Here is a 19,151-nt window from a genome sequence, read left to right on the forward strand (position 1 = left end):
GCAGTGTGTGCTGTGTATAAATATATTTATGTTTATCTGAGGAATCTGGAAAGGCCCACTTTACGGCCAAAAATTCTAGAATCTTCTTGAACTTTTCTTCTGTATTCTCCAAAGGTAAAGCTTTTATAAACAGAAGGGTGATTGCAGCAGCTCCCAATCACTGAATCATGTGAAGGGCATAGGAAATAGGCCACTGAGAATCTTTCCATGTTGGGATTGGCGATCACTCTGTGCTCCACACTCTTGTACAGGTCATTGCTCCATGCCTGCACCAGGTACTTTAATTTTATCCATTTATTTATATTTCGAATGATTCCATGTGTAGTATATATATAATTAAAATATGTAATGTCTGTGCCAACCAACATTAGGTAATGTTATATTATTTGAGGACAGGCATAAGATGACAAATTCAATGTATTTGATGTGATGTGATGGGAATATGGGATGAGATGGGATTTTTGTGGTTGAAAAATACATACCTGAAAAAGATCACCAAGGTTGACAATGAGTGCATTCTGGACAGGTTTGACAGCTACCCATTTGGAGTCTTTGATGAGGTGAAGCCCCCCAACTTGGTCTTGGTGAAGTATTGTAAGAAAGTCACTGTCTGTGTGGGGAACCAGTCCATGGATTATTCTTTCTTGTGATATCAATGGCGATCCTCCGCTTCCTGATGCAGCTGGATAACGATTCATTCGAAGATAACAGGTTTGTTCATCGCACCTTATTTGCTCCTCAAATGCCTCCATTTTTTGTCCCAAGTTTGTGATCAGAACTTCTGCTACCAATTTCGCCACTCTCTGCATTGCTTCTGCATATTCCATCACCACTTCCCTACACCAACATCGTTATCTTATCTTAATTTAATTGTTTGTGTCTTTGCAACATCTGAACTATAATTTTTTTGAGTATAGGATGGATGTTTGATATTGGTAGTGTGATTATGCGTTACCTCATCGAGGAGAGCTCCTCTCCATAGCATGCTGGATCGGAGACCTTATTGAGCGGCATGTGAAAGGCTTCCGACCAGGAGAATTGCTCTGGAGAGGTGGCTGTAGGTGTCCCCCAACGATACGAGTTATTGAGGAGCCGACAAGTAGATTTCCATGAGAAAGATTCATTGAAAAGCTTCACTTGCTCTCTTCTCATTTGGCTAAGGAGTTTTGGGCTCACCCCATGATTCACCACTTGGAAGAACCCCCATTCAGTCGAGGCTGACGCTATTTTGCTAGCGCATTTGGCTCTCTCTTCTTCATCTGCGCTCGCCAGCCCACTTAGGTCTATCAATGGCAGCTCTTCCGACTCATCTGGTTTGCTTTCTTGTCGCGATAACCTTAGCCCGGTTTCTTGATATGAATTAGTTTTTGAGGTTGTGAGTTTGACGTAGTGATCGGCTAAGGGTGGATTGGATGAGTCCTTGAAGTTGAAGGTCACCATTCTTGAAACTCAACTTGACTCGACTCTACCCAACTCAACCCGATGTATCTTTAGGTAAGATTTAATGAGGTATTTATAGGGTTTAGGGGGGTTGGGGGGTGGGACGGCAACAAATTAATTAGGGCATAACAAGAAGAGCCATAGGAGGTTGCGACAATTGTCATGATGTTGGTAGACTTTGTTTCACGTGTGATATCGATGTTTTATATATATATATGTATATGTGTGTGCGCGCGCTCGCTCGCTCGGCGACTAAGTCTTTATTAAGGTTTGTTGTGTAGGACAAATAGTTGTTAAAATGTTGAACAAGTAGTTGAGAATATTGGACAAAAATGCTGTGTAGATGGGATCGTCGGAGTTGAAGGTTTATAAATTATGTGAGGCTTAACTTCACGTATTAAAATATTTGATCTTTGATTGACTTTTGGATTCATTTTAATATGTAATTTCTTCCATAGGTGTGTATGATTCGATCAATATTCTCCCAACATATTTAATTTACTCCGAAGACAAAATTTATAAAAAATATTTGTTTCATAGTTGTATTCCGTACAATGTCATTTAACTTTTACGAGCATTGCAATATCCTTTTCATACATATATATATATAATCCGGCAGCACTAAAAAGTATAATAATACCTTTATAAAACATACATTTTTTATGTGCTATGAGTATGTGCAATACTAATTAATTTAAATCGAACAACCTAACTAAGCCAATTAATGATACATCAAATAATCAAATTTAATTAATTAGTTCATCCACACAATGCAAATGCAATGGCCAATGAGGCTAGCTAACATATAATTTTAAGTAACATCATATTTAATTTGAACATTTATGTACTGAAATGCAATGCAAATGATTGTCTATTTTTTTCCAAAGTTGATCACAAATGAAAGCAAAATCAGTCGGCACGCTACAAAATTTAAAAATAAATACTTCAATTCTCCAATCCCTCCTTCACAACTCTCCTCATATATCCATGTATACATACATATATATGTAAAATACCATGAACCAGTCATCTTCTTACAGCAAGTTTTGAACCCCTGCAAAAAAAATATAGGGTGAGAAGAAAACAATAAATTGATCAATTTAGCAGATCATAAAAAGGTAATTAGAAGCAATTGAATTCTGATACCTGGTGATGATGTGATTTATCTTCCTTTCCCCCAATAATCCATTTAATTTAATTTAATTTAATTTAATTTCATTTCATTATATATATATATAATTATCATGATTATATTATTATCCTTCTTCTTCTTAGTCGTCGTCTTGTTGTATGATCTTCACTGGAAATTATTCCCCTTTGCAAAGGCAGCATGAGTTTGAGATGAAATCAGATTGATATCCATGGCGTCCTCCATGTCGATGCCCCCTCCATTGTTATTCTGGTCTCTGACAGTCCTCACGATCTCCCCTACTCCAAGAAAGTCCCTCGTCAATCTCCCATCAGCTTGATATCCATCTCCTCCTGCAATGTTCAGATCATTGTTCTCGTCATCAAACCCTCCTCCTCCTCCTCCTCCTACCTTAGTATTATTATTATTGTTGTTGTTGTTGTTCTGATGGTGATCATGGAATCTGCTGTAATCCTCCAGCTGCTGCTGTTGTTGATCCTGTTGACTGTATGCAGTTGTGAATATCGACGATGAACTGATGGAGTTCATCAGATCCTGCATCTGGCTCCCATTGTTAGCTCCAAAATTCAAGCCGCCGCCATGGCTGTCCTTGCTCAGACTCTTGAGGAGAGACGACGTGTTGCTTGTTGTTGACCCTATCTGTGCTGCCTTCTGGAGAAGTGCTGTCGCCGACATCGCCGCCCCGCCGCCACCGCCACCGCCGGAGCTAGGGTTTTGAAGGCCGTGAGGTGATGCGCTGTACAGTGAAGGGATCGCAATGCCCATCAGATTACCTACACATCACAATCCCAAAAAAATAAATTAATAAATAAACAAAAGAAATGTTTTTTTTTATCAATACAATACACATATAATTTATATGTTAATATAATATAAGATATAAGCTAGCAATACATATATTATTATTAATTTTTAATTTATGTTAATATAATATAAGATATAAGCTAGCAATACATGTATTATACACATATTATTATTAATTTTTATTGCAAAAAAACATGTTCATAACTTCATGAAGGACGCCACAAGTATGAAAATACAACCAAATATTTTCAAATAACACATTTCATAAATCTAAATATTTTCGGCCTGTTATTTGAAAACATGTGTTACATATTCATATTTATAATGTGTTATATGAAGCTATACACTATATTATTTAAAAATATGTATTTTGCTTAGTTTCTACACGTTGAATCAGGCAAATCAACACCGTAACCAATCCTCGTATATATATATATATATATATATATGAAAGGATATTTAAGTTAATTTGTACCTGATGGGAAGAGAGTGGAATCAGCTTCCCCGGCAGCAATGCCGGGATCGGCGCCATTGGTAGTGTTGGTGGGGAAGAAGCTGAGATTAAATAGGCCGGCGGCAGTGGAGGAAGCCGAGGCATTGGCATTGGCGATCTGACCGAGTTGGGGTAGTGGGAGCTGCATTAGTCCATGAAGTGGTGGCTTGTTTGCCAATAGTCCATGTGAAGTTTCTTCATGGTTTCCCTGCAGCTGGAAAAGGGTCGGAGAATCTTGGGGTGCTCGATATCCTCCTCCCGGCTGCTGGTTCAAAAGGGTTTCGAAGTGAGAGCTCGGCCTCGCTCTGCTGCCCACTTGCAGTAAATCATGGCTGGATAAAGCCTGATGATGATGATGATGATGATGATGATGATCTTGTGTTTGTGATGAGAGGCCTAGTAGATGATGATGGCTGCCATTGATGCTCCCCAATGGAGCATTGAGGTTTCGCGCGCTTTCCTGCGCCAATGCGTCGCAGAAAGCCCGGTGTGTGATGAAACTATCCCGCCTACAACAATTTGATTTGATGATCAAGTGAGAATTATGAATTATGAATTATTCAATGAAGAATAGCTAAATAATGTTAGGGTTGATCAAAGAAGCAAGTGATTGATTAGTTCTTGGATTTAAGTATAGTAAAATTGTAAAAAGGAAATGTGTAACATTCATTTCATTTTTGTTGTGTTATACTGAGCAAGGGAATCATTCAATAATAGAATATAGAGAAGGTAGGAAGGAAAGAAAGGATAATTTTAATTAAAGAATATATATATATGTATATATATATGTTTTTGCAGCAATGTGCAGAAAATGTAGGGGAAAAAAGACAAGCCATATAATTGAAGGTGTTAGGTGGAAGAATTTCTGCAATTCTAGTAGAATTATTTTTCAATTTTCCCAAACAAAACCAAGTTTGAAGGTGGGCTAATTACCTATGCCAATTAAAAACTTCATTGATCAAGAAATTGAAGTGGGATAGGCAGGCAACAAAAACCTCAAATCCTATTTATGTATATAGATAGATACACGTAAGTAAGAAAAAGTTACATAGCAATTAACATTTTTGTGCAAGGAAGAAATTTCTTTTTGTTTTCTAGTGTATGTACAAGACAATATTGGATGACACCTATAAGTGATTAAAATTTTCAAAACATTATAGACGCCATCAACGAGGAAAAAAGGGTTAAATTTTGTACCATCAAATCTTAGTACGAATGGAATAAACTACACAATTTCAGAATCAATCATTTTTCTTAAAACCCTAAATGCAAATCTACATAATACTGCACTGTAATCACTTTCTGCTGCTAAAAATATATATATATATATATATGAGAAGTTAGTTAATAATTAATTAATACAAAGATTTAAACTTTAAAGCCCTAATTGGTCCCAGATGGTAAAATATGGAGTTGGGTGCAGAAGTTTTCTGGCAAAAACATATGTGCCAGCGTGGAGAATATCATCAGACAAGAAACCAGTAAGAGTGAGAGAGAGGAGAGAGAGAGAGAGAGAGAGGGGTATGATAATGGTAGTGTGTGTGTGTGTGTGTGTGTGTGAAATTATAAGGAGGGAGGGAGGAGACTGAAAACGTTATCACAAAAAGGGATGGGAGCAGCAAGTACAGAGGAAGAACACATCTATCCATCCCTCCCACAAGAAAACAAACCTCGTATGTCTTTAATGACAATTTCATTACATGGGCAGTTTGTTAGTACCACGTGAACTGAACTGGCTGCCATTAGAGAGAGAAAGAGGAAGAACAAGAACAAGAAGAAGAGGGGTAGTAAGAGAAAGAAAGAAACTGTGACTGTTAAATATGCAGAAGGACGATTGTCCCGATGACAGATAGAACTATTGTAGAGAGAGAGTGAAAAAGAAATAAAAGAAAGAGAGAGAGAGAGAGAGAGAGAGAGAGAGAGATACGGAAAAAGATTCCAAACAAACAAAAAACCCAACCCCCCCTCTTTAGGTCATGGCGTTTTCCAGAGAGGAATTGATTTCACGTGGTGTCTTCTTTTCAGACAGGCAAACATCCAAACAACCAAACAAAATTATGTAAGATCACCAGTGCCTCCATGGCCCGGCCTTCCCTCGCCTGCAACTGCACTCATCATCTTCTTAATTAATTCTTAATTAATTAATTCAATCCCCCTCTCTCTCTACTTGAGATTAATTTAAAACTGGGATCATCGAGAAGAAGATGATGATGAAGAAGAAGAAATTCAAGAATCTACCTAATAAGCAAAGCCCTAATTTCTAATTTCCCAATCTGGAGAAGTCATGTTAATTCACGTACACAGGCACTTTAGCATCAAATTGGATATCGTAGACAAGCATTGATTGATCATGAATCATCTAAAAGTTAAAGAACATATATACATACATATATATATATATATATAGAGAGAGAGAGAGAGAGGTACCTGGAGAAAAGGGTTCCACAGTCACATCGATACTCCTTAGTGCCACAGGTTTTGGAGTGAGCTTTCCAGTCGGAGTGGACGGCGTATTTCTTGGAGCATTTGTCGCACTTGTATTTCTTCTCGCCGTGTTTTCTCGAGTAGTGCTTTTTGATTCCGGTGAGATCGCCGAGGGCTCGGGAGGGGTCGTGGTGGACGCAGGTGGGCTCCGGGCAGAGGTACACCTTACGCTTCACCTGATCTTTCGAGGTCTTCTGCCGGAGCTTCCATGGCAGATTGTGGCCTCTTCTGTGGAGCTGAAGGTTTTGCTCTCTTTGGAACCCTTTGTTGCACACCTCGCACACGAATCTGTTGGTTGCCATTAGAGTCTTGGGGGATAGCGCGATTACCTCCGCGTCTGGATCTGCAGTAGATGATCATCAGTCAGATTAATCGTTTGTTAATTTTGGGATTGATAATTAGGGTTTTCTGATACTTGCTTGGATTTCCAGGCAGATTCCTTCGTTTCTTGTTGGAAGAATTTGAAGATTGCTGGGAATTCGGTGGCGGTGGAAGAATCTGCTGCTGCTGCTGCTGTTGTTGTTGAAGAGATTTCATCTGATTGTCGTGATTTACAGCTTCGTCTCTCATTGCTAGAAACACCGACGAGGAAGAAGCTGCCATGGAAGATGATGATGATGATGATGAATTTGTTGCAGGCGGAAACGAAAAACCCTCTTTTCCAATTTCGTCGAGACGAGAACTCAAAAAGCTTGATTCATAATCAACCTAAGCAATTCCGAATGAATGAATTAATCAATCCAGCTCCATGGACGACTCAATTGGAAGGAGATTTCAATCGATCGAAACCCTGTGAAAAATAATTTGAACCGTAGAAGAAAGCTCCTTAAATTTTACAGCGCAATAATCCAGAAATCAGCAGCTAGCTGCTGGGTCGGTGCGCCCGCCAGCTACCTAACTGCGTATCTATAAACTAAATAAGGAGATAGCTTGATGAAACGACGCCGTTCAAATCGGGGGTGGACGAAATTAATAAATTAACCAGAGAAAAAGGAAGACGATGAAGAAGATGAAATTAAAGGAATAGCAAGCGGCGCGGCGGCCATGGATGGTGGTGGTGGTGCAGCTGAATTGAGTTATGTCAGACTCAGACAGTGGCGGTGCTAGCTAGCTAGCTAGCTTCTGGTGGCCATGGATGGAGGTGGAGATGGAGATGGAGATGTGACGGTTTCTTCTTCTTCTTCTTCTAGCTTTCAGTGAAATGAAGTTTTCGAAAAAGATGCTTAGTTAGCAGCACAGCACAGCACTGCAGCCAGCCTCCTCTCCCACTCTTAACTATCCCTACCTCATTTTTTTATTTTTTTTAATATAATGAAAGTTGAGTTGATTACTGTAATTATGAATTAATGATAATAATAATTTAATGGTGTGCATTAGAAATAATTAAAAATAAAAAATGAAACAAAGAGAAACAAACAAAACATAATTCACCCACTGCACATTAAAAAGAGCAACAAATACAATAACAATAAAGAAATGCGAGTAGAGCAGAATATGACTGACTTACTGACTATACTAGTTACTAGTTACTACACACCATAATATTCTGTAAACGTAAATGTATTTACACACACTTCCCTACCTACCTACTTGCTTATTAAAAAATATATATATATTGGAGATACCGGTTTGATTAGAACAAATATATAAGAACCCTAATTACTAAATTATTTCCATATATTTAAAAAAATATACTTTTTGCCATTGCTTACATAATAATTTTTAAAAAATATCTTATCAAATATATATATATATATAAGGGCTTTATTCACTCGTCATTTTTAAATTTATTAATTATTTGTGTCTGGTATAAGGAATTGTACTAAAAATATAAAATATATCATTTTAAGTTGATTTTTTTTTTGTTTTTTGACTTTCTTTTAATGAATATTTGGTTTTTTTTTTAATTTTTTTTTTATAAAAAAATATTTTGTATTATTTATTATTATTTTTTAGGAATCGTAATTAAAAAATATAGTTGGGCGAACAAAACAATTGTTTCCTATAAATTACTTAATTTTTTTTTTATTATTATCTAAAATTTTCAAAACTAAAAACCTTTTGAAAATATTTGAATAGTTTTTAAAAGTTTATCTTTTTAAGAAATAAGAAAACAAATTACTTTTATTAATTAAAAAATATATATGCATATAATACTCCCTCCGTCCCATTTAGCATGTTGATATTTTTATTTTCGTTCATCTCACTTATTTTGTCACATTCTTTTCTAATTTTAATTAGACTAATTAGTTATTTTAATCTTAATACCCCCTCTTTGTCCGTCCCAAAATAAGGTTATCATTTCCTAATTTACCTACCTAACATAATAAATAGCCTTTAAACATTAATAGGGGTATTTTCGTTTTTTTTTACTACAATCCATTATAATACTAATATTCAAAAATCTATATACAAAAAGTAAACGGCAACCTTGCACCAGGAAGAGGGAGTATATAATTATTTTTACTAATATATTCTTAATTATTTACTTCCTTCATCCCATGTAATATGAGTATATTACCGTAGACAAGGGAATTTAGGTAAAATATAATTAGTAAGTAACTAAAAAGTGTATTAGTAAAAATAATTATAGATTAAAATTAAAATAAGTAAATAATTTAATTAAAATTAAAAAAAAATTATAAAATTTAAAATTTAAAATACATAATTATATATCCAAAAATAGAAAGAACAAGTTACATGGGACGGACGAAAATAAAAAATATGAACAAATTATGGGGAATGAAAGGAGTACTAATTTATACATCTTCTAAATTAACGTGCTACAGCAAAAGAGACGTGATATATGGAACGAAATTAGTAATTGGTTAGAGAGCTTCGTATTCCCAAATTTGCAAACTAATCTCACTCATTTCCATTGCTAATTTACATATCCATACACTCATCGTGTGTGTATATATATATAGAGAGAGAGAAGAAGAATGGAGTCGAAGGCCACGTAGCTAAGAGTGTCGCCATGCGGCGCAAGATTGGGTCCACCGCCTGACCCCCTTTTTCTCTCTCTCTCTCTCACTCTCTCTCTCTATATTATATATATTCTCTCTTTATATTATATATATAATATGTGTATCTATATTCTGGCGATGACTTGCAGACGAATATACCTTCGTCACGGCCTTCACAGTAAAAAGAATTTCGATACAATTTGTTAGTAACTACGTGTATATATATAGATTATACTATTTAATATTTACAGTGTGACTTGTCTTGTCAATCTTATTTTTCAAGTTATTAAATTCAATTGAAATTTTACTCATATATATATATAAATGATATATGAATATGCTTTGATGGCAAGCAAGCAACTCTAAATTGTTGATTTTTCTTTTTTTATTTTGAATATATATATATATATATAGATACAAAAATTGAACACCAAAACATGGAGCCCCTGCTTGCTAAAGTTCAGGCATTTTTGAATTTTCTTTGACTCTAATTATCAATACTTGTATGTATATATATTTTTATATATGTGTGTCTGGTTTTCTTGTGGATAACTATTATATGTAATAATTAATTAATTATTATTGTTAATAATAAATGATGATGATTGGGAATGGGTGAGAGTGCGTGAGTCACAATCAATATATATATATTTTTTAATATATTGTGTGAGTATTTGCTTAGCGAGTTCTATAGTTTTCTTTTATATAAATAATACTTGATAAGTTATAAATACACGATATTTTAGAAGAGATATAATTAGCAGATAATTAAAAATATATTAGTGAAAATAATTATTTTATAATATAAATAATTATAAATTAAGATTAAGATAACTAATTAGTTTAATTAAAATTTAAAATGGAATTAAAGTGTGTAATCATTTTTCAAAAAAGGAAAATGACATGGTATGTGAGATGGATAGAAACGGCAACGTGGACATGGTATGTTATAAGACGGAGGGAGTACTAATTAAGAGTATTTATTTTTTTAAAGGTATTTATTCTTAATTATTTATACTTAAAAGTAAAGTTGTTTACAAAAAGATTATATATATATAATTGAGGTTTTCAAGATATAATCTTTAATTTAAAGAAGGTAATTAATCACACAACTAGCTTAGTTAATAGTTCTATATAAAAATAAATAAATGTCATGTAAGGGTAACAAATACCAAATAATTATATATTTTATTTTCAAAAGTTGTAATTATATCATACTTATATGTAACACAATATTTGAACTATTTATTAGTCGAATAACATTGAAATAACTTTTTGTCATGTAAATTAAACATATGGTTCTCATTTTTATACAAGATATATTTATTGAAAAAAAAAAAATACATGATCAGCATATAATCTTGTAATTGGATGATAATTTCGTAAAATATGTAAAATAATACATGAATTGTATTATAAATAAATAAATAAATAATAGGATATAGAAAATAATGAATTAATTAAGGCAAGGAGTGACATCGCTCCACAAAGACATCCCTCCTTAATTTCAACAACCACACCTTTATTAATTTAATTAAATTGCAATTAAATGTAACATATATATATATATATAACACACATTTACTACTATTATATTTAAAATAATTAGAATTATTATAGATTAATATATAGGAATATACCATTTAAATATAATATATATCTATATAACACACATTTACTATTGCTTTATAAAATCGTTTGACTAAACAATTTTATAAGTTTTTTAGGGTCACATATTTCAAATATATTGACAATGTGTAGAATAGTAATTGATTTATACTTTCTCCATTTTTATATATATATTTTTAAAGATTATACATTTTAATTATATTTTAAATTTTTTAAGTTATAATTTTTTTAATTTTAATTAAAAATAATTATTATTTTAACTTTATTTATAATTATTTTTATTATATATAATAATTATTTTTACTAATATATTTTTTAATTATTTATTAATTATGTTGCTAAAAAAATCTAGTATTTACAGTGTATACTATGATAAGTGGGACAAATGAAATAATAAAAAAACAGATACTATTATCTAATTATAGGTTAAAGTTTTTAGGGAAAGTTAAGGGTTGGTTTGGTTTTGATTGGCAATTTGATTTTTTTTATTTTTTTATATTTTAGTTTAAATAGTTTTGACACGATGCTTTGTAAAAATAAAAATGTATTTTTATTTAAAAAAATTGTGTATTTGAAACATAATAGATATAATAATTTATACATCACATGCTATTTTAATTTGAATTATATATTGTATGTTATATATTACTATGTGCTCGATCATTTCTAAATTTAGAATGTATTAAGAAAAATAAAGTCGTCACTCTGACATGTAACAACTAATGTACGTATACATATCTAAATTTATTGAATGAACATGCTAAATTAAAAAAAATGAGATGAGCAGAAGTAGTTAGCTCATTAATAAACCTAACCATTCTATCTCAGTAGACTTTATAAATTTTATTCAACTATAGCATAGATACTTTTAATTGGATTATAAAAATATAATTTAAATTTTTAAGTTAGACGATCATTTAAATTATCTGACATAATATCAGAGTCATAAGTCTCAAATTTTTAAATTCCACTGTCTACATGCGGTATAAATCTACGTACAAGTCTCCGGTCGATTGACTCAAATCTAATCCCAACATGTCTGGTCATCGTTGTTTGTAGGCTGTTCCACGATCCTCACATGTAAACTAAATGCTTTAAATTAAATATAAAAAAGAATATCCTATATTCTAAATAACTAAAATACAATTATTATTACTCCCTCCGTCCCATAAGTAAATATCAATTTGTTTTTTGCATGTAATTTTATAAATATTAGTATTATATTGGGATATAGTAGGAATAAAGTAGAAATGATTAAAATAACCTTATTAGTATGTGTGATATAAAGATAATGACATTTGTGTAATGTATTGTAAGTTGTAAGTAGTGGCGGACCTATTAAGGGGCAAGGGTAGGTTGCAGCCCACCCTTGCTCCACTCCAACCCCACTTTTATCATATTTTATTAAATTTTTCTATTTTTAAAAGAATAATATATATAATCTATAGAAAATATTTTTAAAAAATAAAGAAATAATAAAAACATCAAAGTGTTGATTTTTTTTAATAAGAAAGTGCATTAGTTTTTTTTTTTCCAAAATATAATATATCAATATTTACTAATAAAAAATATTGTTTTTTTTTTATTATTTGGACTATATTTGATGTAATAATTAATATTTAATATTAGTATGCAAAAAAATAAATATAAAATTATTAAGTGGATGATAATAGTATTATTTTACAAATAAAAAATTTATTTTGTAAATTTAAAAATTCCCCCCCCCCCCCCTCTATTAATATTCTAGTTCTGCCACTGGTTGCAAGTAGATAATACAGTTACTAAAAAAAAAATGAATACTTTGTTATGATACGGACTAAAATGAAAAAACGGATACTTTGTTATGAGACGGATGAAATATTATTATTACACATATAAGACTATTATTAAAAAAATCCCGTTTAATGTACAAATATAATTGTAGATAAATTGATAAAGTAGCAGATATTTAAATGTATACATGCATATTGTGAATTATTGTATGAAAAAAAATATGCATAATAAGAAGCATTGGATTCCATCAAGAAAACATGCATATGTCTCTTGGCAATCCAAGTGCATTGCCTCCTAAAGTATATACACCTCTTACCCCTCCTCTTCTATATATATATATATATATTATTTATAGATATTTTTAATTAATTAATCAAATTAAGATGCTCAATATTATTTTTTAGATATTATATTAATAAACTTATATATATAGATCTTAATTTGATTAATTAATTAAAAATATCTATAAATAATACTATAATGTTAGTTGAAAATGTGTATATTGTTTTTATTAAAGTAAATGTATTTATAGAAGTAAATTGTAAATGTTCTTTATTTGAAATAGATTAACAACAACCTTAAAATAGGATAATTCCATTAAATATATTTTTATTTTCATTTGGTCAAATTATTATATGTAATAAGTATGTTTGGTATTGGTCTGATTGAAGGTAATTGGGAAAAATAGATAATCAATAAAGAAATTAAACCTATATTTAGTACATTATTTTAAAAAAAAATAATAATAATAATAATAAGATATGAAAGTTGGGAGGTTGTTTATAAGAAATTTCTTTTTCTTCCAAATTTTCATTACAAAACAAATTAATTTTCCAAGTTTTCTTTTTACCTTCCATTATTGGATATCTATGCACATTATATAATATAAAGGAAAATTGTCAAATTTCTATATTAAAAAAAATATTCTCAAATTAATAGTATATCTTAGATCAGGCTAGAGAATATTGTTTTAATGTACTTTTGTTGTTGTATTTTGTTTTTTGTTTTTTCGACTTTATTTTTATTTCATACTCATTTTGCATTTATAATGTTGCCTATGTTTCTGTTAAGAAGGGATCCGGGCACCATGGCTCTGAAATTATGTTAAGAAGGAATCCCGACATCCAATCTAAAACCAATTGGTGATAGGTGGAGTGACCCTTCACCTTTATATATTTGGAGAGATCCCACGCATTTAATGTGAGACAAATATTCAACAGTATTCATTCTTACCTCGAAATTTTAAATTTTAACTAAAAAAAAAATTTACACACCAAGACTTGTAATTTTTCATTCCATTATAATTCAATATTTATTTATCTAAAAATTCATAATACATGGTAATAATTTTAAGCAACTAGGGATAGTATTGATACTATAATTAAATATAAAACAATTTACAATTTAGATAGTAAATTTTTAAAAACATCCCATTGTATTAAGTACTGATTTTTGAAGAACCTTTTACCATTATCATTACTATATTGTTATTTCATGTATTTAGTTTGAACCATACTATAATAGAAAATCATGGGGTTTGTTATTTTCCACACATTTTTTTTCATTATTCAAAGTATTAATATTATTTTTGATCATATTAATATAAATTTTATTTAAAATATTATATTAAATAATTATTTTTATAGCATAGGTTGATTTATATAAATAAATATATAATAAGTATTCTTTAAATTTAAGTTTACTCTATAATATATTAAAAAAAAATATTCCATCCTTCTCATATTTTATCTATCTATTTGCTTTTTTCATTAAAATTTTAAAAATATTAGTATTATATTGAAATATTAGTAAAAGTAAAAGGGTAAACACTAAACTATATAATAGTATTGTATGATAAATAAATAATAAATAATGTATTTGCTTAGTATTTATAATTTTGAAGATTTTATTGTAAAATATGAAACGTGAAATTATTTTATAAATAATATTTTTTGTACTTTTATATATTTTATTATATATTATATTTTTTAAATAATACTTTTAAAAGTCGGGTTGAATAGAACACTTTAAATTAGAAGTGTGTTGGACTGATTTCTCATCAATCTATATTTGGTGGCCCAATTTGTAGTTGTAAAATTGTAATTAGTTTAAGAGTGGTGCAGTGCACTGGGTGCATGCGGAAGTTTCTCTTCTCCAGGGCAGCGTCAGGTAGGCCGGCAAGGAAGGTCTGTGATTCTGTATCATCGATGGCAGGCTCGGAATCTGCTTCGGAGACAAACAGGAGGAGGCGTCTGTATAGCCGTTGAGATTTTCCCTCTTCAAAATCCCCTCTCTTTTCGCTGCTGGCCTTCGCTCTGTTAGGGTTTTAGCGAGCGCCAAATGGGGAGCAGAGTTCCGGTGGACCACTACACTCTACCACCCGCCGCTGACAATTCCTACCTTGGCAGCTCTCTAAACGACGGAGAAGATGTTCCTGACCCCGTCGCCGATGACGTCGCCGATGATAACGATGATCGCTCCTCTGCTGTTGTCAGTGTTAGTTTGAATTTGCTGCTCCAATCTAGTTCTTTTTACTCTTCTTGAAATGTTTCAACACAGATTCGCATGCCGTAATTGGAATTCACTTGGCTTCTAGCATTATTCTTGCGATTATTCGATTTGTTTGCTGTTTCCTTAAACTGATGGAGTTTTAAACTTATTCTGTCCTGAAGGAATCTTTTTTTTTTTTTTTGTGAGCTTGGTTTTGAGCATAAGAACAAATCGATTGATCTTGTGATTGGGAATTGAAAATGACATTTGGGATACTAAAATTTCAGGTGTTTACCAAATAATTAACCAAAAATTAATTAACATATAACTAATGATTCAATTGGGGATGAAACGGGGTTTAGGGTTGTGGATAGAAGTTCAAAAATTCCTTCCTATGGCCTAGAATACCATGAATGACTTCGGTAGATGTTTTTCTGATTGTTATCTGATCACGTGATTGATATAGGAGATGAAGATTCATCATTGCAATCCTTATACAATTATGAGATTCTCTGTTGAAAAAAATCTTGCTCTATTAAAAATTCCCGTATGATTGTTTTCCTTGGTAAATAAAATAAAATTGTTGAGCTGAGTTCTTTAAACCTTGTAGGACTGCATGCATGAATCCTATGAAAGCTCCTTGCCACTTCACAGTATGGGTGTGGAGGATGATAGAAGCAGTCTTGAGAATAACGGGTCTTCAAGCGGTCCATATCCTATTTTGACAATTGATGGTGAGATTATACAATTGTAAGTATTGAATTGTTGTTACAGTTGAGATAATCTAACTCTGAGTAACTACATGCTTGTACAGATGTCTCACCAATTGAAACGGCCAGAGCAAGATTAATAGACATCATCATTGATCATTTCATTGAGCCGCATGTAATTGAAATGGCGGATTTTGATGCCGAATACATGGTGCAGCAAGCACCCCAAGATAACTCAAGCAAGAGGAAGTCAGGAGAGATTCGGTATGAAGGGGATGCACGCTATGCTTTGCCATTGATGTATGTTGCTAACTTGTATGAAACGTTAGTGGGTGAAGTTAATGCTAGGTTAGCATCAATAAGTGGCGTCCGTGAAAAGACCATTGGTGTGTCCCTTGAAGCTTCTGGGGGTTTGTACAGAAAGCTTGCAAAAAAATTTCCTAGGAAAGGTAATTATGATATGTTTCCCTTGATAGAGCATCATTTAATCAGGCCTTGTAGTTATGAATGTGAAATCATTCAAGCTATGTTTCACGTTTTGCTCATCTATTGAATTACTTACCTGCATGCTTGCTAAACTACGTCTTTATGTAGTAAATTGTATATTAAAGTTTTTACCACCTTCAGTTTCCTCCCCTCCTCTGGCTCACATTTTGCTCTCTGCATATGAAAAAAGATAAGTAAAGGTTTTTCTGTAATTATATCACTGATGCAGATTTTGGTTCTTTGCCCTTTTTCTAATCACCCCTGCTACGGGACTGTCTAATGATGTTTCTGGGATTGGCTTCTATCGCTTTGTATTCAGAGAATTTTTATGTCGTTGATCTTTTTGGATATTTCTCATGTTAATGTTCTTCATGTAGGTTCTTGTATATTTAAAAGAAGGGAGCTAGCAACTTCTTTTGAAACAAGATCAAAGTTTCCTGAGTTAGTTATACAAGAGGAAAAGCGTGTTCGTTTTGTGGTGGTAAATGGCTTATCTATTTTCGAGAAGCCAACCAAAGTTGGTATAGATGATGCGGAGTGGTATGTTACGGACCATTTTAGCCTTAGAATTTTATCTTTAGGTTAAAATTGGGCTCTTAACCTGGTCTCACTTTTAGAAAAATTTACCTTCTTCATATTTACATTTTCAGTAAATATATAATTTGAAATTTCTTCTCGGTTACTCATGAAACATCCACTCTCTAAATTCACATTAGCAGCAGCCAGAAAAATCATTTAAAAGTCTGTGATGAATGCTTGAAAGTATTAATGTTCTCAATCTGTTTATTATTCTATTTGATATAAGGTTTAAAAGACTTACTGGACGGACTGAAGTTGCTGTATCTTCTAGAGACTACAAATATTATGCTCCAAGGCACAAGTACAGGCGTGCGATATCGAACTCTGTTTCCAGCATGCCTGCACTGCCCGTAAGCTTATAAGAATTTGTAATCTGCAGTACTGGTTTTCATCCCCCATACCTCAAAAGTAAATCTAATTAGATTCTCGACCTATTTTAGGCATTCCCTAGTCCAGAAAACTCGTCTTCAATGGCTACATCTCAAGGCTATCACCCGGTGAATGAAGTGAGACTTTTCTTTTTGTTTGCAATAAGATAGTGTTCTTTCTATATCTAAAATATTTTGATTGCATATGCTTTATCAATTTCGTTTTCTGAAGGTGTTTCAATTCACTTGAATAAATATATTTTTACTGACGCATTTCAGTGCCTACAGTAGTACTGTCATTAGCTCAAGGTCTTCCCTGCTTGTTTCAGAAGTTTATATATTTCAGTAGATTGTGTTATAAATTAAGCTTGGGTTTTAGACATGCATAGTCTTTGCTTAGTTTAGTTGTATTAAATCGAGGTGGTCTAGATGTAGTGGTCATCTAACAAATTTTAAACCCTATGAAATGGGATGCTATTCATAATCCTGCAGCTGCCCATCCATGATTTACGATCAATGTTTTACTTGAAAGTCTTTATGAAAAGAACCGGACTATGCTTCAAGAAGAATGATCTAGGATCACCTAGCTATGTGTTTATGCACACCTGCTGGAAGTATGTCACTGAAAAACTGTTTTCTTGTTATGATTTTAAATGATGTAAAGCTTCTGAATGCAGTATGGAATCCGAAGTATTCGAAGGGATTGTGCCATTATTTATGTTTACATTGGTTTATTTATCATTATTGTATGGTTATTTGATTCCAGAATACCGAGCAGACTCCGTCAAAACAACAACACATGCAAGCACTAGCCAGTCAGGCTCAATTCCATCGTCTTCACCAGGGCCATTCCCATCATATGAATCAAAGTCCACATCCAGCTCAGTTTATGCATAATCAACAGTGCGTCACTCCCCCTCCATTGCCTGAAATCGGTCACAACCAGCAGCCCTCTGCTATTGCCCAACACATCGCTTGTTTACAGTCACTTGGTCACGTTGGAGGGCGCCTGCACGTAATGGTCAGTTTCTGTTCGCTCTCGTCATTTGCCATCACAGGCTTACCAATTATTCTTGTTACTGCCACTTCATTTCATCGAAGATTTCTTTTCTCAAGCCATACTCTTAGTAGTTCTTCTGATTTTTTGTCAGCAGTCGAGCCCTGCAAAGTTCTGTGATGAATGTGGAGTTCCTTATCCGAGGGAAACCTCCAAGTTCTGCTCGGAATGCGGCACCAAGCGATTCGGGACATGACTGCCCTTGTACGTCGCCATTTCTCATACTCTTTGTACATTTCTTGAAATATATATATCATGTCTGTAAAATTCATAGAACATTATCATGTGAGGTATGATAAATGGCCATTTTTGATAAATGATTGATGGCCTTATATATCGATATCCTCAACGCTTTTGTACATGAAATGTATCTCAGGGTATTGTAATTTTTACTTTCATAGTTGAAACATTTCGTGTAATGAATTGGAATTAAACATAATATATGAAATAAATGGTTGCAAAAGACTAAGAAATAGTATGTCGATCAATTGGTTAATTATTTATTTTTTAAAAAAAGTATTTAAGATATTTTATTTGTAACACATTTGTATAATTAGAAGCTTATAAGTTTTGGACTGAGGCTGTGTCTCGTGCATGCAATTTTGGAAATTAAATGCATATTTTAATTTAATACAACGACTTTATTAAATAAATAATAAATTAATACAATAAATATTATATTTAATGGGCCGGTAGGAATATAAAGCGGACCTTAATCCACA

At 32.4% G+C, this 19,151-nt stretch overlaps 3 protein-coding genes across 5 annotated transcripts; 1 reads left to right on the top strand and 2 right to left on the bottom strand.

Annotated features, from left to right (window-relative positions):
* Positions 1-27: 27 nt before the first annotated feature.
* Positions 28-1,440, bottom strand: LOC127260474 (gibberellin 2-beta-dioxygenase 8-like). The gene is made up of 3 exons (XM_051288206.1): positions 956-1,440; positions 483-837; positions 28-266 (listed from the first exon to the last, which is right to left on the bottom strand). Exons 1-3 carry the CDS (start codon positions 1,438-1,440, stop codon positions 33-35), a joined length of 1,074 nt encoding a protein of 357 aa, XP_051144163.1. The 3' UTR covers positions 28-32.
* Positions 1,441-2,602: 1,162 nt separating this feature from the next.
* LOC127260985 (protein indeterminate-domain 4, chloroplastic-like) lies at positions 2,603-7,657 on the bottom strand. Its single transcript, XM_051289090.1, has 4 exons — positions 6,791-7,657; positions 6,315-6,714; positions 3,870-4,396; positions 2,603-3,363 (listed from the first exon to the last, which is right to left on the bottom strand). The coding sequence occupies exons 1-4, from the start codon at positions 6,972-6,974 to the stop codon at positions 2,738-2,740; spliced, it is 1,737 nt and encodes a 578-aa protein (XP_051145047.1). The 5' UTR covers positions 6,975-7,657; the 3' UTR covers positions 2,603-2,737.
* Positions 7,658-14,849: 7,192 nt separating this feature from the next.
* Positions 14,850-18,893, top strand: LOC127260986 (uncharacterized protein At2g02148). 3 transcript variants are annotated; one of them, XM_051289093.1, is made up of 8 exons: positions 14,850-15,229; positions 15,840-15,963; positions 16,044-16,388; positions 16,803-16,965; positions 17,231-17,354; positions 17,445-17,510; positions 18,139-18,393; positions 18,524-18,893. In XM_051289093.1, exons 1-8 carry the CDS (start codon positions 15,080-15,082, stop codon positions 18,623-18,625), a joined length of 1,329 nt encoding a protein of 442 aa, XP_051145050.1. In that variant the 5' UTR covers positions 14,850-15,079; the 3' UTR covers positions 18,626-18,893. The 3 variants fall into 3 exon arrangements, with proteins under 3 accessions (XP_051145050.1, XP_051145048.1, XP_051145049.1); XM_051289091.1 differs by having other exon boundaries at positions 14,851-15,235; XM_051289092.1 differs by having other exon boundaries at positions 14,852-15,235; positions 18,527-18,893.
* Positions 18,894-19,151: the final 258 nt, after the last annotated feature.

Source organism: Andrographis paniculata, unplaced genomic scaffold, assembly GCF_009805555.1.
Source record: "Andrographis paniculata isolate CXL003 unplaced genomic scaffold, ASM980555v1 Contig62END, whole genome shotgun sequence".
Taxonomy (NCBI): domain Eukaryota; kingdom Viridiplantae; phylum Streptophyta; class Magnoliopsida; order Lamiales; family Acanthaceae; genus Andrographis; species Andrographis paniculata.

Bases quoted from the DNA above. Each gene is read 5' to 3' on its own strand.
- LOC127260474 (XM_051288206.1), bottom strand. From the start codon at position 1,440: ATGGTGACCTTCAACTTCAAGGACTCATCCAATCCACCCTTAGCCGAT. The intron at 838-955 runs GTAACGCATAAT...ATGTTGGTGTAG, and splicing joins GAGGAGCTCTCCTCGATGAG to GGAAGTGGTGATGGAATATG. The intron at 267-482 runs GTATGTATTTTT...TACCTGGTGCAG, and splicing joins ACCTTGGTGATCTTTTTCAG to GCATGGAGCAATGACCTGTA.
- LOC127260985 (XM_051289090.1), bottom strand. From the start codon at position 6,974: ATGGCAGCTTCTTCCTCGTCGGTGTTTCTAGCAATGAGAGACGAAGCT. The intron at 4,397-6,314 runs GTACCTCTCTCT...AAATTGTTGTAG, and splicing joins TGTGGAACCCTTTTCTCCAG to GCGGGATAGTTTCATCACAC. The intron at 3,364-3,869 runs GTACAAATTAAC...TGTGATGTGTAG, and splicing joins TTCCACTCTCTTCCCATCAG to GTAATCTGATGGGCATTGCG.
- LOC127260986 (XM_051289091.1), top strand. From the start codon at position 15,080: ATGGGGAGCAGAGTTCCGGTGGACCACTACACTCTACCACCCGCCGCT. The intron at 15,236-15,839 runs GTTAGTTTGAAT...TAAACCTTGTAG, and splicing joins GCTCCTCTGCTGTTGTCAGT to GACTGCATGCATGAATCCTA. The intron at 16,389-16,802 runs GTAATTATGATA...TTCTTCATGTAG, and splicing joins AAAAAAATTTCCTAGGAAAG to GTTCTTGTATATTTAAAAGA.